The sequence below is a fragment of the Borostomias antarcticus genome, assembly GCF_949987555.1.
Source record: "Borostomias antarcticus genome assembly, chromosome: 9".
Classification (NCBI taxonomy): Eukaryota; Metazoa; Chordata; class Actinopteri; order Stomiiformes; family Stomiidae; genus Borostomias; species Borostomias antarcticus.
In genome coordinates this window covers 25770492-25784686 of record NC_140242.1, presented here as the reverse complement: position 1 = coordinate 25784686, position 14195 = coordinate 25770492, and the positions used below count along the sequence as shown (strand labels likewise).

The 14195-nt window shown below is 49.6% G+C and overlaps 1 protein-coding gene across 2 annotated transcripts in view; it reads left to right on the top strand.

Annotated features, from left to right (window-relative positions):
* The window catches only part of rbms1b (RNA binding motif, single stranded interacting protein 1b), a 29770-nt gene that overhangs the window by 5850 nt on the left and 9725 nt on the right, over positions 1-14195 (top strand). The window contains exons 1-4 of one of the 2 annotated variants that reach the window (XM_084443220.1): positions 684-954; positions 4708-4889; positions 8678-8736; positions 12984-13075. In XM_084443220.1, the coding sequence (XP_084299346.1) occupies positions 904-954; positions 4708-4889; positions 8678-8736; positions 12984-13075 (384 nt within the window). In that variant the 5' untranslated portion in view covers positions 684-903. Of the gene's footprint in view, positions 1-683; positions 955-4707; positions 4890-8677; positions 8737-12983; positions 13076-14195 lie in introns of those variants that run through there. The other variant, XM_084443219.1, reaches the window with a different exon arrangement.

Here is a 14195-nt window from a genome sequence, read left to right as displayed (position 1 = left end):
CATGGGTGTTCCTACCCACATGACGCCAGGGGCATGCCTCACAGTGGTGTGTGACCACAATACAAGCATAAAGGTGTTTAAAGGTAGGCTAGGTGTGTTAGTGAAAACTGGTTCTAGAGATTCATAGACCCGACATGTATGAATCCACATATTGACAGTAACACAGTCGTTTTTGCTCTTGTATGGATGGTGTCCAATGTGGGGATGTTTCCTGCCTTGATTAAAATTATCCTCAGCTCATTGTATTTTTTTTAACGAGTCGAAAATCCATGGACGTACAGTAGGCTTTGTGGAATCGAAACCAGTCAAAATAGTGCACTGGTCCTTTAACTATCTGATGGCCGCCCACACTGTGGAATCTTAGGTATGCGTTCCAGACTAGACGAAGAGCGGCAAAGGGGGGGGGAGTTGTAACAATTCACCGTGAATCTATCATATTGTCAAGTGATATCAGATATGTTCTTTAATATTCTCTTTAAAATAGTAACACAGTATGGTAGGGGTGGACTGTGGAGAAATAACATTGTCGATTATATCCTACAAGTCACACTGAGAATAGAGTACCCCTTTGCTGTGTAGCAGAATGGTTTGTCCCAGCGTAGCAGCGTCCGCTCTAGGGCTCCGGGTCTGTTAGGGCTGTCTGCAAATCAATGAATCCAGTCAAACAAAAGGGGTTGGGGTAATCGAAGTTGGGACTAATTCACGCATTACGATCTCTGTGTGGCATAGGATATGTATTATACAGTATTTATTTGCCAATAGGATTGTGTGTGCTTTAGTATAGAAAGTCGACCTATGTAGTCAAGTTTACAACTTTACCCATCCAGCCATTGGACAGGCTTTATATCAGTTAGAATTACAAGCGACCAATTCTTTTGACTACTGGGACTTTGAAAAGCAAGGATGATTTTTGCGAATTCTGGCAACCCAGTGAGGGCTCCGTACCGTAAGCAGGTAAACACCTATTTAATAGGCTAATAAAAGGGTTAGACAATGTTTACCTGGGCTTTAAACGACTCAAAACAGGTAACTGCAGTTAGAGCCATCTGCTTGATAGTAACAATAATCAGAGAATTTTGAGCTGTAGTTAAACAATTGTTATTTGCTATGTACAAAATTAGGCTATTCGTTTAGGCATATACTGACTGTGATACTTAATGAGTTAAGTGGAGTCTGTAGGCTATATGCTACTGTACTACTGAGTTGTCTAAGAGGCTACTTTTGCCGTTCTTTATGTTGTTGTTTTTGTTTTAGTTGTTGTTGTTATTGTTGTTGTCACTGTCAAAATAATTCCATTCGGTATTTTTTATGTTGCCCATTGGTTTGGAAATGCTTAAATGCTATTAATCTTCGAACGAATGTCATGGTTGAAAAAGTCTGGAGCGGTTCAGCTGTTGTGTAGACTTGAAGTAGATTTAGTAAAACTGAATATGGATATTTCTGCTTTTGCATGGGCTCTCTCAGTATGTGTGTGTGTGTGTGTGTGTGTGTGTGTGTGTGTGCGCGCGCGCGCTTGTGTGTGTCTATTCCATTGTAGTTGTATCTGTAACAGAGAAAAGGCCTATAGCCTGTGTACTAACAATATAATGCACCCCTCTGTCAATATTAAGGCCATGGGGATCAATTGGACAATTTCATGATAATACAACAAACTAATGTAAGCCTGTGCCATATCCTGTGAGCTGGATAGTGTGAAACATGTGTGCATCGTGTAATATAATTCAATCATGCGTCCCAGTTAGGATATGGATTTTCATTTCCAGTCGTGGAATGTGTGTGGGGGGGGTGTCAGGACAAAGCACGTTCAGGCTGCGCTGTCATCATAACCGGCCCCGTTTGAGCGGGCGGGAGCGGAGGGAAGGTCAGAGGGTGAGGCCTGTTACTGGAAGACCCTGTGTATTTGCAGCTCGGATATGACGGGCCCTGCTGGTCTGGAGCGAGCTGATAAGAAGCTGGTCTCTCCCTTCCACACTCCCTCGTGCTCCGGGGCCAAGCAGGCAGGCCGGCAGATGTATGAAAACAAACAGACCCTCTCAGCCCCCCCCCCCCCGCCCCTCTTCCCCTGAAAAAGGAAGTTGCACTCGGGGACTGAAAAGCCGAGGGCCTCGCTGGCATTCTCCTTAAAGATGGTCTTTGTCCACATGTCGCTGGCACACCTTGTTTAGATTCTGCTGTCTCCGATGGGATCCTGTGTTGTGTTCAGGATCACATATCTTTACAGCAGCGCCATTATGCAAGTGTCCTCGTGCAGTCCAGTTTGCTTTGTGTGCGAGAGGTGAATATGATTCAGCAAGCTTTACAGTTTACGGTTAACACATGGGCAAGTCGACTGTTTTGGGGTCTTACACCCCCCCCCCCCCCCCCCGATACGTGCCAATCAACACTCTGCCATATACATCTACGTGGAATCTAGAACAGGAATAGGAATAACCTTTCCACGACAGCGTGACTCTTTCACTATTTTGAAGCGGCCTTTCAATATACAGTTATGGCACTATTTCACAAATAGCCCTCCTACTTACTACCTGTCACCTCCAGCGATGGCGTTAGTGGATTGTTTCGACGGTTCACTTATTTCCATCAAGTTCTACGGTTCGTCTGGACACATGCCAGTTCTGACCTTTCAGCTCAGTTTTCTGCTCTCTCTCTCTGGCTCTAGATGTCCGCTGTTTTGACGAAACAGATTTCCCAATGAACGCTTAACCTTTGCGCTCGGACCTTTCCCCAAAGGCTCGCGAGCGTTACGTTATTCACTATTACATTGTAACACACAATTAATGACACTGTATAGAGCTTTCTCCCAATGAAAAGTCGATCTGAGTCAGTTCAACACAGCGCGCTACAGACTAGAATCTATGGGCGTGCAGTGAGGGACAGTGGAAGGGAGACTTTTGGTGTGAAAAGGAAATTCCTGTCCCTCATAGATTCCATCAGGAGATTTATGCCTTGGAACATAAACACTAGGGGAGCAGGGTAAACACGGAGCGCTGCGGTGTTGGGTTTCCATCTTGAAAGGGTCGCATTTGCATCCCAACAGTGTCGGCGTTCTAGTTAACCATCGTTGAACCCTATTTGCCCAAAGGTTTTTTTTATTTATTTTAGATGTTATTTATTTATTTAATTTATTTTAGAGGTCGTATTTTAAATGCCCCAGGTGCGATTGGCAATACAAATGGCATCGTTTCGTTGCGGAGTGCTGGCCCCCGTGAAAGGGATATGATGACAAATACTGAACAGCTGCAACTCCCTGAGCAACAAGCTGGCAATTAGATTTTTTTTTTGGTGGGGGGGGGGGTGGGGGGGGTTATCCACATCACACAGAATATTGTTTCCAAAGAGAGCGGTCGGGGAGCTGCTGGTGTCGCCTCAGGAAACAGCAGGCCAAGTTGGTTTCCATGGTGAAGGCATGCGAGGAGGAGAAGGAGACCTCCTCAGCCCAGACTGGGGTTGCTCAACTCTGTCACCAGCTCGTGCCTGGGATTCCATCATCTGCCTCTCTAGTGACCCAGCAGAGGGTGTGTGTGTGTGTGTGTGTGTGTGTGTGTGTGTGTGTGTGTGTGTGTGTGTGTGTGTGTGTGTGTGTGTGTAATAATCACATTCAGACCCAGTGCATTTTTTCGAGAAAACAGGGGAAAGCTTCCTCGACGAGGACATCTGCGTCCACTCCGTTCCAAACAGGAAGTGCGCTGTTGCTCAATGGGACGAGTTGAGATGTTTGGGATGGGCTATTCTCGGCCGTGTCCCTCGTGATCTTGTTGCAACTCAAGAAATTAAGATGAACTCGACTGTGACTCACTTGCCGGAGGTTTTGTTTTAGAGACCACCTCATCCCTGAGCAACTGTTGAGAGTCGGTTAACCGTGTTGCCAGCCTATCGTTGTGAGGACCGTTTCTAATTGTCTTATGGTTGAACGCCCCTTCCCAATCAAGCCTGTGGAAGACCAGCCCTGTTACGGGAGTGGACTGTTGCTGCCGGGGCAGGCAAGTAAAAGGCAGTGCTAGCCAGGGGATCTGGTTGTCGATGTTGATGTGTCTGCCTGAGAGTCGGTTACCTCAGGGGGGTGCCTGGGAGGGCTCTTTGGCACGCCATAGCTCTCAGTGTCAGGCTGGTGCCAGAGCAGAGCCTGCAGTAGGCCCCTCGGGATCCGCTGTCCTGCTGGCGTCTGAGGGAGATTGCACAGCAGATATTCATCACCGCACCGAGAGACATTCATCTCCACACTGGACAGACACCCACTTGATGGTGACAAATGATGGAGTGTCCATCCGGACAGGTCATTCTTAGTATGCATGCAATGGACGTCCAGACGTCGAGCACAGCCACACAGCCATTTTATTATGGCGGTGCACAGATGGTTCCTGGACCAGCAGCGCGAAATAAAACGCTCGGATTGGGAAATAGATTCCAGGAAAAAAATCCAAAATATGCAGCATCAATCCATTCTCCTGTCACTAAAGTAGCAAATTTTATCGTTTAAATATCTATGTGTCCTCACATCTGTAGTGGCTACACTTTATAGGCCAAATTGTTCCTGTCCAACCCCCCCCCCCCCTCACACACACACACACACACACACACACACACACAAACGCACTCACACACACCTCTCTCTTTAGTGGCAGCCAGTAGTGTGTTTGCTTTTCACGCCGGAGCGTTGTTTTGTCTCGGACTGACGCCATTTTGTTTTCCCCCTCCCTTTCCCACCAGCTGCCCGCGCCTGCTTCCTCGCACCCCATGGCTCCGCCCAGCCCCGGCACCAACGGCAGCACCAACAACAGCAGCAGCAGCAGCAGCACGGCGGGCTGGGAGCAGCTCAGCAAAACCAACCTCTACATCCGCGGGCTGCCCCCGGCAACCACGGACCATGACCTGGTCAAGCTCTGCCAGCCGTGAGTACCTCGCTTCCTGTGGCGGTTGCGCAATATTGACCCTCTATTGATCCCCCGGGGGCCCTAGAAATGGGGAAGGGGAGGGGGGGAAGAGGAGACTCGTCAGTTGTTTTTGAGTCCAGATGGTAATAAGTTGAGTGTGATCTCGGGACCCCTCTTAAAGTGTCACACCTTCACAGAATCCGTTTGATTCTGTTAGATTTTTATTAACCGTTATCGACGACGGTCAATTCTAGTGGGGGGGGGCGATAAAAACTGACATGAATTTCCTTTATTGCGCAACCGCGATGAGCCGCGTCCAATCACAGAGGTGCGCGGTACCGGAGAGCACAGCGAGCTAGCTAGGGGGCGGGGCCTGAGAGAGCAGAGGGGAGGATGACGGACGGTCACGGGGGAGAGCTGCCCGAGCCGCTGAATCTGAATTTAAAATGAAAGAAGACCTTGAGGAGCACAAGGGCAAACTGCAGCAGAGACATGACCGTATATATATATATCTGATGTTCAGCCACGTTCAGGAGCGTGACCGTATATATATCTTGAGGTTCAGCCATGTTCAGGAGCGTGACCGTATATATATCTGAGGTTCAGATACCCCAGACCTCACACGCCTCACACAGAGCAAGAAGAGATCTCAGCTCCCGGCTCTCATCCCAAGCCCATTGTGTAGCTGAATGCCTTGCGTCTGCCAAGCTCAAAAGACCACCGGGGTGACTTTGAGATCTCATTTTCCTCTTCCGCACCCCAGTCAACAACCCGCCCCCCCCCCCCCCCCACACACACACACACACATTTCTTTCACAATGTGATGTTGACATTGCGGCACAAACAACCCCTCTCCCAGTCCGCCAACACATCCACTAAGCGTTTAGGGAGGCAGAGAGAGAGAGAGAGATAGCGAGATGCCAGGAGAATACTGTAACAGTGAGTGACCACAGTAAAGGTCTCTGGAACAACAAGTATCCATGCGTTTAACTTGAACTCCTTTTGAACAAACGTGACTGAGGAGTTCTGGCGAATGAATCGATGCGAAACATAAACAGTGTTCTGTGTTCTTTCTGCGCTGTTTGTTTCAGCGACGGTGTTGGGGGAACATGCGTTCAGAACGTGGGCTGTTTGTCAGGGAACAGCCGCTGATGTCATCTAAGGTTGGGGTTTAGTACCGAGGGTCAAGATCCAGGTCAAGGGCTTGCGCTGTGTTGTTTTTAGTCTAATCCTTCCCTGAAATGTCCTTCCGTCATGGTGAAATAGATCAACGCAGTTTGTACGCAGTCTCTCTCGTCTCGTTTTATGGTGGTAAATCCATGGTTTTGTGATTGTTTTTGCTCCACAGTAAGACAATAACACCATAGAATACTGAAGCCTACTATTCGGCTCTCCAAACTGATTTGCATCTCTAAATGGTCAAAACTACCTTCGTCATATTCCCTGTGACTATTTGTAATTCTCAATTACAGTCATTTACAGTCAGTTACATCTCCCTTTTGTTTTTTTTGTTTTTTTGTTTTTTTCAATACAGACATAATCGTCTGTTTTAAAAGCGACACAACTTCTGCTCCTTTCTTTTCAGACATTAAAATGTCGCCGCTTGTAAAATCGCACCCCTCGGGAGAGGGAGAGGCTATTCCCTCGGGCCGCTGCCTAGCCCTGCTGTTCCCCCGCAGACAGACAGGCAGACAGACAGACAGACAGGCAGGCAGACAGACAGACAGACAGACAGACAGACAGACAGACAGACAGACAGGCAGACAGAGAGGCAGACAGAGAGGCAGACAGACAGACAGACAGACAGACAGACAGACAGACAGGCAGACAGGCAGACAGACAGACAGACAGACAGACAGACAGGCAGGCAGACAGGCAGGCAGGGAGACATGAGAACAATGTTCCTCCATGGAATCAATAAGCATGCGGGCACCAGTAACCTGAGCCCTGGCTGTCTGGGTGAGGGGATGAAGCCGGAGAGGGAGGCAGGCAGGTGAAGAGAGACCATACTGTTCCCCACACCTCCTCTCTCTCGTCAGGGAGCACGTTCTACCCAGCGCAGGGCAGCTGGTGCCGTTTCTGACACTGCCAAACACCTCCGGCTCGCTGTGAAAGATAGTTAGCGCTGGCTAACAGGAGAGGAGCGGCCAACGGCGCCTCCAGCATCTCATTGTCCCGTATTTGTACAGCTGCATTTCAACGCAACGCAAAACAACCCGAAAGGCATGAGACACAGCGTTTCTGGGAATTCACACTTTAACGTAATCGAAGCTCGCGGTTGCTTCTGCCGACGCCTTTTAAGTGCGCAGTACGTTCACAGTGTTTTTGCTTAGCATACGTTAGAACTTCCATCGAGTGAGAGCCGTAGTTCTGGGAGAAGGACAGTCCAGGGGGAGCTGAGCAGGGTCCTTCCGGTCACCTCCACGCCCCAGATCAGGGAACGGGTGTCGTAATCCCATGCCTTTTTTTTTTTTTTACCTCTTGGCTCCGAGCGTTCGATTTCACCTCCCTTGATCATGAGCTGCGCTGGGGTGGGCGGGGAAGGGGGGTGGGGGTGGGGGGTGGGCGGTCGGTATCTGACCGGTCAGCTGACTCGGACTCTGTGGTGATTCTTGTAATCGATTCATTTTGGAGTCAATTAGTGGGAAACCCCCCCCCCTCATCCTCCGGGGCATGGCGAGGCGTGAGGTCGCGGCGGACGGCAACACGCGCGAGCGGCAAAAAAATCCTTCTAATTATTCCTTCTAATTACAGTAGGTGGTGCTGGTGGCGGCGGTGGGGGGGGGGGGGACGGACTTCTGTCATTACTCAGAGAGAAGCACGTCTTGACCTTTTCCTGGGTGACGGAGTGTAAAAAAAAATAAACGGCAGATCTGTCCGAACGGGTTACATGTATTCGGGGGGGGGGGGAGGTTAAGGGAGGGGGGAGGGGGGTGAAGGCTTCGTCTTCACACGCCAGCCACCTGCCCGCCTCCCACCTCAGGTCAAAGCTGAAGCCTTCCTCCGCCCAGTCCATCTCCTCGTTAATCACCCGTCCTCTGGGTGACACCTCCTACAAGGGAGGGGAGGGGTGTGTGTGTGTGTGTGTGTGTGTGTGTGTGTGTGTGTGTGTAGGGTGGTCATTCTACCACGTTGGGATGGGTTTAATATGCGTCGTGTTCGGCGTGGAGAGACGGCGCCCTGTGGCGGTCCACGGGCGCTTCGGTTCTGCGGAGCTCGGCTTCTAGCGCTGAGAGGAAGTGCAGTGTTGGGGGAGGGTGGGGGGCGGGGGGAGGTGGGGGGGTCAACGCGGAGGTCATCTGTCAGGCCCCGGGGAGGCAACAGTATACCGCGGAACCGCTGAGGCACAGGATGTGACCGTGGAATGTCACCCGCCCCCCCCCCCCCCGCACGCCGCCAACCCCGTTAGGTCTTATCACCACAGAATGTGGCGAATTTGAATCGGGTTGGTTACCGAGCGCATACAGTAGTAGTATTCGTTGTTGTTGTTGTTGTCACCCACACAATGTCAGTATTCACGTTTCTTTAGTATGAATCACAAGTCTGTCATATTAATAGCAAACTATGTGATACTTAGCGCTCCAGTAGGCTACGGTTTGGTAACTAGAACCCGTGGCCAGCTCTGCTCTACAGCTCTGCTGCTGAGACTCAAATCCACATGGAAATGACTTCCTGTTTCTCATGCTTTTTCAGTGATGTCATAAATTCTTGTGCGAGGCTCAGTCTTTGTGTGTGCTTTATAACAGGCTGCCTCTGTGTGGTGAGTCACCCGGCTAACAATGGCTCTCTCTCTGCTCCTCTCTTAGGTATGGCAAAATTGTATCAACAAAGGCGATCCTGGACAAGACGACAAACAAATGCAAAGGTGTGTGTGTGTGTGTGTGTGTGTGTTCGCGCGCCTTTGTTTTCAGCTGCAGTTTCGCTCTGAAAGATGTGGAAAGACATTCTGGAGGTAACAGATCAGCTCTTTCTTTTATTCACGAGTGAGTGATGCATACTAATGAAGACGTCACACGCACGGCCTTCGGGCCTCTTGGCAGCGGAGAGAGACCGTCACACGCGTTCCTCTGTGGGAGCCGGCGCGCGTCTCACAATGAATCGTTGTGAGCCGAGAGTTGCAGCTTCAGAATCTCTGACTCCACTATGCTGGGAATTCAGATACCCGCTGTGTAATAGGACACGTGATAATAATATAATACTCCCATAATGTGATCATGCTACAGGCAATTTTACAAATCGATGATCGAGCTGGCCGCAGCGAGGCTGGTTTGACTCATGGCGCGGGTTTGGCATCACGCCCCAGTTAACTGACTCCGCCCAGTTGAAGTCATGGCGCTTGTCTCAAAAGGGCATATCAGGAAACAGACAGGCAGACAGGCAGGCAGGCGAAAAGGCTACCCACCCCACTCGTGTTATTTTAGTCCCGGCCTTGAACTGCTGGGCTGTCAGTTTCAGCTGTGTGGGCGGATCCCAGGAAGAAATGACAGGAAACCTTGTGTGGCCACGCCCCTCCCCTCCCCCCCTACACTACAGGATTTTGGGGCTTATTTATCCCTGATTCACCCCTCCCTCCCGACAATCGGAGGAGAAACCTGGTCTGGAACGTTGGTCGGTACTGATGTTCGGCCCAGATGATCTTGTATTGTGAGGGGTTTAAAATCTTAAAATCTTAAATCTTAAAATCCAATCTTAAACCTCCCGATCAGCTCGCAGACCCATCGGGGCAGCCCCGATAATATAAAAAAAAAAAAAAGAAAAGATTATTACAGTATGTCACTGATTTACAAGCAAGACCAGTGGTTCATTGCTCCCTCGGGCACGATAATATCCTTACCAAATTTCCCCCTAGGAGATCAATAAAGTATCTATCTGTAGTGTGTGACGAGATGTTATTTTCAAATCTTTTAGTGTGTGCTTGTTTGAGATTTGTGAGAAGTACATCTGTTAAGATTCTCCTCACGTTCCTGATGTAACCCGATATTCTGAATCGGCAGGCGAAAAGGCTACCCACCCCACTCGTGTTATTTTAGTCCCGGCCTTGAACTGCTGGGCTGTCAGTTTCAGCTGTGTGGGCGGATCCCAGGAAGAAATGACAGGAAACCTTGTGTGGCCACGCCCCTCCCCTCCCCCCCTACACTACAGGATTTTGGGGCTTATTTATCCCTGATTCACCCCTCCCTCCCGACAATCGGAGGAGAAACCTGGTCTGGAACGTTGGTCGGTACTGATGTTCGGCCCAGATGATCTTGTATTGTGAGGGGTTTAAAATCTTAAAATCTTAAATCTTAAAATCCAATCTTAAACCTCCCGATCAGCTCGCAGACCCATCGGGGCAGCCCCGATAATATAAAAAAAAAAAAAAAAAAAGATTATTACAGTATGTCACTGATTTACAAGCAAGACCAGTGGTTCATTGCTCCCTCGGGCACGATAATATCCTTACCAAATTTCCCCCTAGGAGATCAATAAAGTATCTATCTGTAGTGTGTGACGAGATGTTATTTTCAAATCTTTTAGTGTGTGCTTGTTTGAGATTTGTGAGAAGTACATCTGTTAAGATTCTCCTCACGTTCCTGATGTAACCCGATATTCTGAATCGGTTAGGATTTTTAAAAAATCCTCTAGCGTGAGCCCAACTAATCGTCCCAGCGCTGGACAGCAGAGGTCCCTGCTTTGGTCACCATCCGTCCATCTGGATTATTTAAGATATTCATTAATCAGAGCTCTGCACAGCGGACTGTCCAACGTCACATGAACCCTCTTTCCTCCATATCGGTCTGGAGGAAGAACCCACGGCCGGATGGAGGACAGAACAGACAAATCCTACATCTTGATTCAATACAAACTACTGTATAATAGCAGAACTACAGTATGAGAACAGCTGGAGTCTACAGACGAATAACCACATAAGTGCCATTTACAATTACAGCTGTGTTACTATTTTGTAATCTCAGTGTCTTCTGACTTTTACATTAAAAGAGGGTTAAATCCATAGCACTACATAGAAGACATGTTCTTGCAAGTGATGTATATCATTCACATAAAATATTATTCAAATGGTCGGTACATCTGTTACTGATCAAGCTCTCCCCCAAAAATCAACGCACATATGTGGTTATCAATTAGTAGATATGAATATCCCGTTAAGTATGTTCATTGTTCAGTTTGACAGTAGGAGCAGCGAGCGTAACTGTGGGCTGTGTGATAGTTGGGGTTAGGGTTAGCTAGGGCCGGGGTCAGGGGCTGCATGTACCCCCTGAGCACAGTGGACCTGAACCTTCCACATCACCAACGCTACACCTGCAACCTCAGCACTTCACTGCCCCTCCGCAACCTTACACACACACACACACACACACGCACACGCACACACACAAACATGGATTACGCTTTGTAAATGCATTATGAATGATTTATCCATGCTAGCGTCTGCTTTATCTCATGTGGAATAGAAGTGCTCAGTGATTATTCAGCTTTTCTGTTCTAAAGAGATTGAGGATGGATGGTGTAGGGGTTGTCCTCCTGTATAAATAGACTGTGGATTGATGGTGTAGGTGCTGTCCTCCTGACTAAGAGACTAAGGTGATGGTGTAGATACTGTCCTGTCTGAAGAGATTAAGGTGATGGTGTAGGTACTGTCCTCCTGACTGAAGAGATTAGGGTGATGGTGTAGGTGCTGTCCTCCTGACTAAGAGATTAAGGTGATGGTGTAGGTGCTGTCCTCCTGACTGAAGAGATTAAGGTGATGGTGTAGGTGCTGTCCTCCTGACTGAAGAGATTAAGGTGATGGTGTAGGTGCTGTCCTCCTGACTAAGAGATTAAGGTGATGGTGTAGGTACTGTCCTCCTGACTGAAGAGATTAAGGTGATGGTGTAGGTGCTGTCCTCCTGACTAAGAGATTAAGGTGATGGTGTAGGTGCTGTCCTCCTGACTAAGAGATTAAGGTGATGGTGTAGGTGCTGTCCTCCTGACTAAGAGATTAAGGTGATGGTGTAGGTACTGTCCTCCTGTCTGAAGAGATTAAGGTGATGGTGTAGGTGCTGTCCTCCTGACTGAAGAGATTAAGGTGATGGTGTAGGTACTGTCCTCCTGACTGAAGAGATTAAGGTGATGGTGTAGGTGCTGTCCTCCTGACTAAGAGATTAAGGTGATGGTGTAGGTGCTGTCCTCCTGACTAAGAGATTAAGGTGATGGTGTAGGTGCTGTCCTCCTGATTGAAGAGATTAAGGTGATGGTGTAGGTGCTGTCCTCCTGACTGAAGAGATTAAGGTGATGGTGTAGCTCCTGACTAAGAGATTAAGGTGATGGTGTAGGTGCTGTCCTCCTGACTAAGAGATTAAGGTGATGGTGTAGGTGCTGTCCTCCTGACTAAGAGATTAAGATGATGGTGTAGGTGCTGTCCTCCTGACTAAGAGATTAAGGTGATGGTGTAGGTGCTGTCCTCCTGACTAAGAGATTAAGATGATGGTGTAGGTGCTGTCCTCCTGACTGAAGAGATTAAGGTGATGGTGTAGGTACTGTCCTCCTGACTAAGAGATTAAGGTGATGGTGTAGGTGCTGTCCTCCTGACTGAAGAGATTAAGGTGATGGTGTAGGTGCTGTCCTCCTGACTAAGAGATTAAGATGATGGTGTAGGTGCTGTCCTCCTGACTGAAGAGATTAAGGTGATGGTGTAGGTACTGTCCTCCTGACTAAGAGATTAAGGTGATGGTGTAGGTGCTGTCCTCCTGACTGAAGAGATTAAGGTGATGGTGTAGGTACTGTCCTCCTGACTAAGAGATTAAGGTGATGGTGTAGGTACTGTCCTGACTGAAGAGATTAAGGTGATGGTGTAGGTGCTGTCCTCCTGACTAAGAGATTAAGGTGATGGTGTAGGTGCTGTCCTCCTGACTAAGAGATTAAGGTGATGGTGTAGGTACTGTCCTCCTGACTAAGAGATTAAGGTGATGGTGTAGGTACTGTCCTGACTGAAGAGATTAAGGTGATGGTGTAGGTGCTGTCCTCCTGACCGAAGACATTAAGATGATGGTGTAGGTACTGTCCTCCTGACTAAGAGATTAAGGTGATGGTGTAGGTGCTGTCCTCCTGACCGTTCGCTGCTTGACCCCGCAGGCTACGGCTTCGTGGACTTCGACAGCCCTGCCGCTGCCCAGAAGGCCGTCACGGCCCTGAAGACCAGCGGAGTGCAGGCCCAGATGGCCAAGGTGAGCTTAGCGCCGTCAGCCTAATCCTGGTAGCACGCCCCGGACACCTGACCAGCGGGGCCAGGAAACACCAACCTGACTCTGCTGGTATCTCTGCTGGGGTGTAACGTACAGGGATAGGCATGCCCCTGCTGGAGGGGGGGGGGGGGGGTCGGTGAGGGGGGGTTGCTCTGTACACCCATTGTGGGTCAGAGGTCACTGTGCTGCTACACGAGCCTATAGGCAGAATGTGTGTTTGTGCATGTTTGTGTGTCCACACGTGTGTGTGTATTTGCATGTGAGTGTGTGTGTGTGTGCGTGCATGTGCGTGCGCATGCTTGTGCGTCTGTGTGTGTGTGTGTATTTGCGTGTGTGTGTGTGTGTCTGTGTGCGTGTGTGCATGCGTGTGTGACAGCTTCTAACGGCAGCCTGTCAGCTGAGAGCTCCCAGGCTTTGGAGGGGCTCCAGCAGTGAGCGGCGCCGACAGGCCGACCGCGGGGGTGACGAGCTCGCCCGGTGCTCTGTGATGACAACAGGGTGACGTTGCGGAGAAGGAATCCAGCCCCGGGGGGGACGGTGTCTAAAAAGCCTCTCCAGGAGCAACGAACAGTCACTGTGTGTCCCCTTCAAACGAGGGCTCTCGCCAAAAAGGACCGTCCTGCTTCCGAACCTCGCAGCAAATCGCAAACCAGCCTTTGTGCGCTTCGCCTAGTCCCAGATAATGTGGAAACAGGCTCATGGCAGCGCCGACGTCCTGGTGCGCTCTCACCTCGTTTAGAGAGATCAGAGCAGCTTGTCTGTGCGTGCGTGAGTCAAGAGTGTAATTCCCATCGACACCGAGACGGGGCTCTGGTCATATGAGCTTCCCTGGCTTAGGTAGGTATGGCCCTGACTATATATACAGACCGGAGCTGGCGGACTTTGACCCGCTTCCCGGCTTTGTAGTTCGTCCTCGTTAGCGCCGTCCCGAGCGATCACCGCTTGAGAGACTGACACAGTCCAGTCCAGACCTCTCTCTCTCTCCGGGAGAGTCTGGCGGGTTATAAGGACGAGAGGCGTCGCGTCGTTGGCGTTCGCGGGCCCCGACCGGCGGGGTCTGCGTTGACTCTCTCGACGAGGCGCTTCGCATTCTCCCACGAAA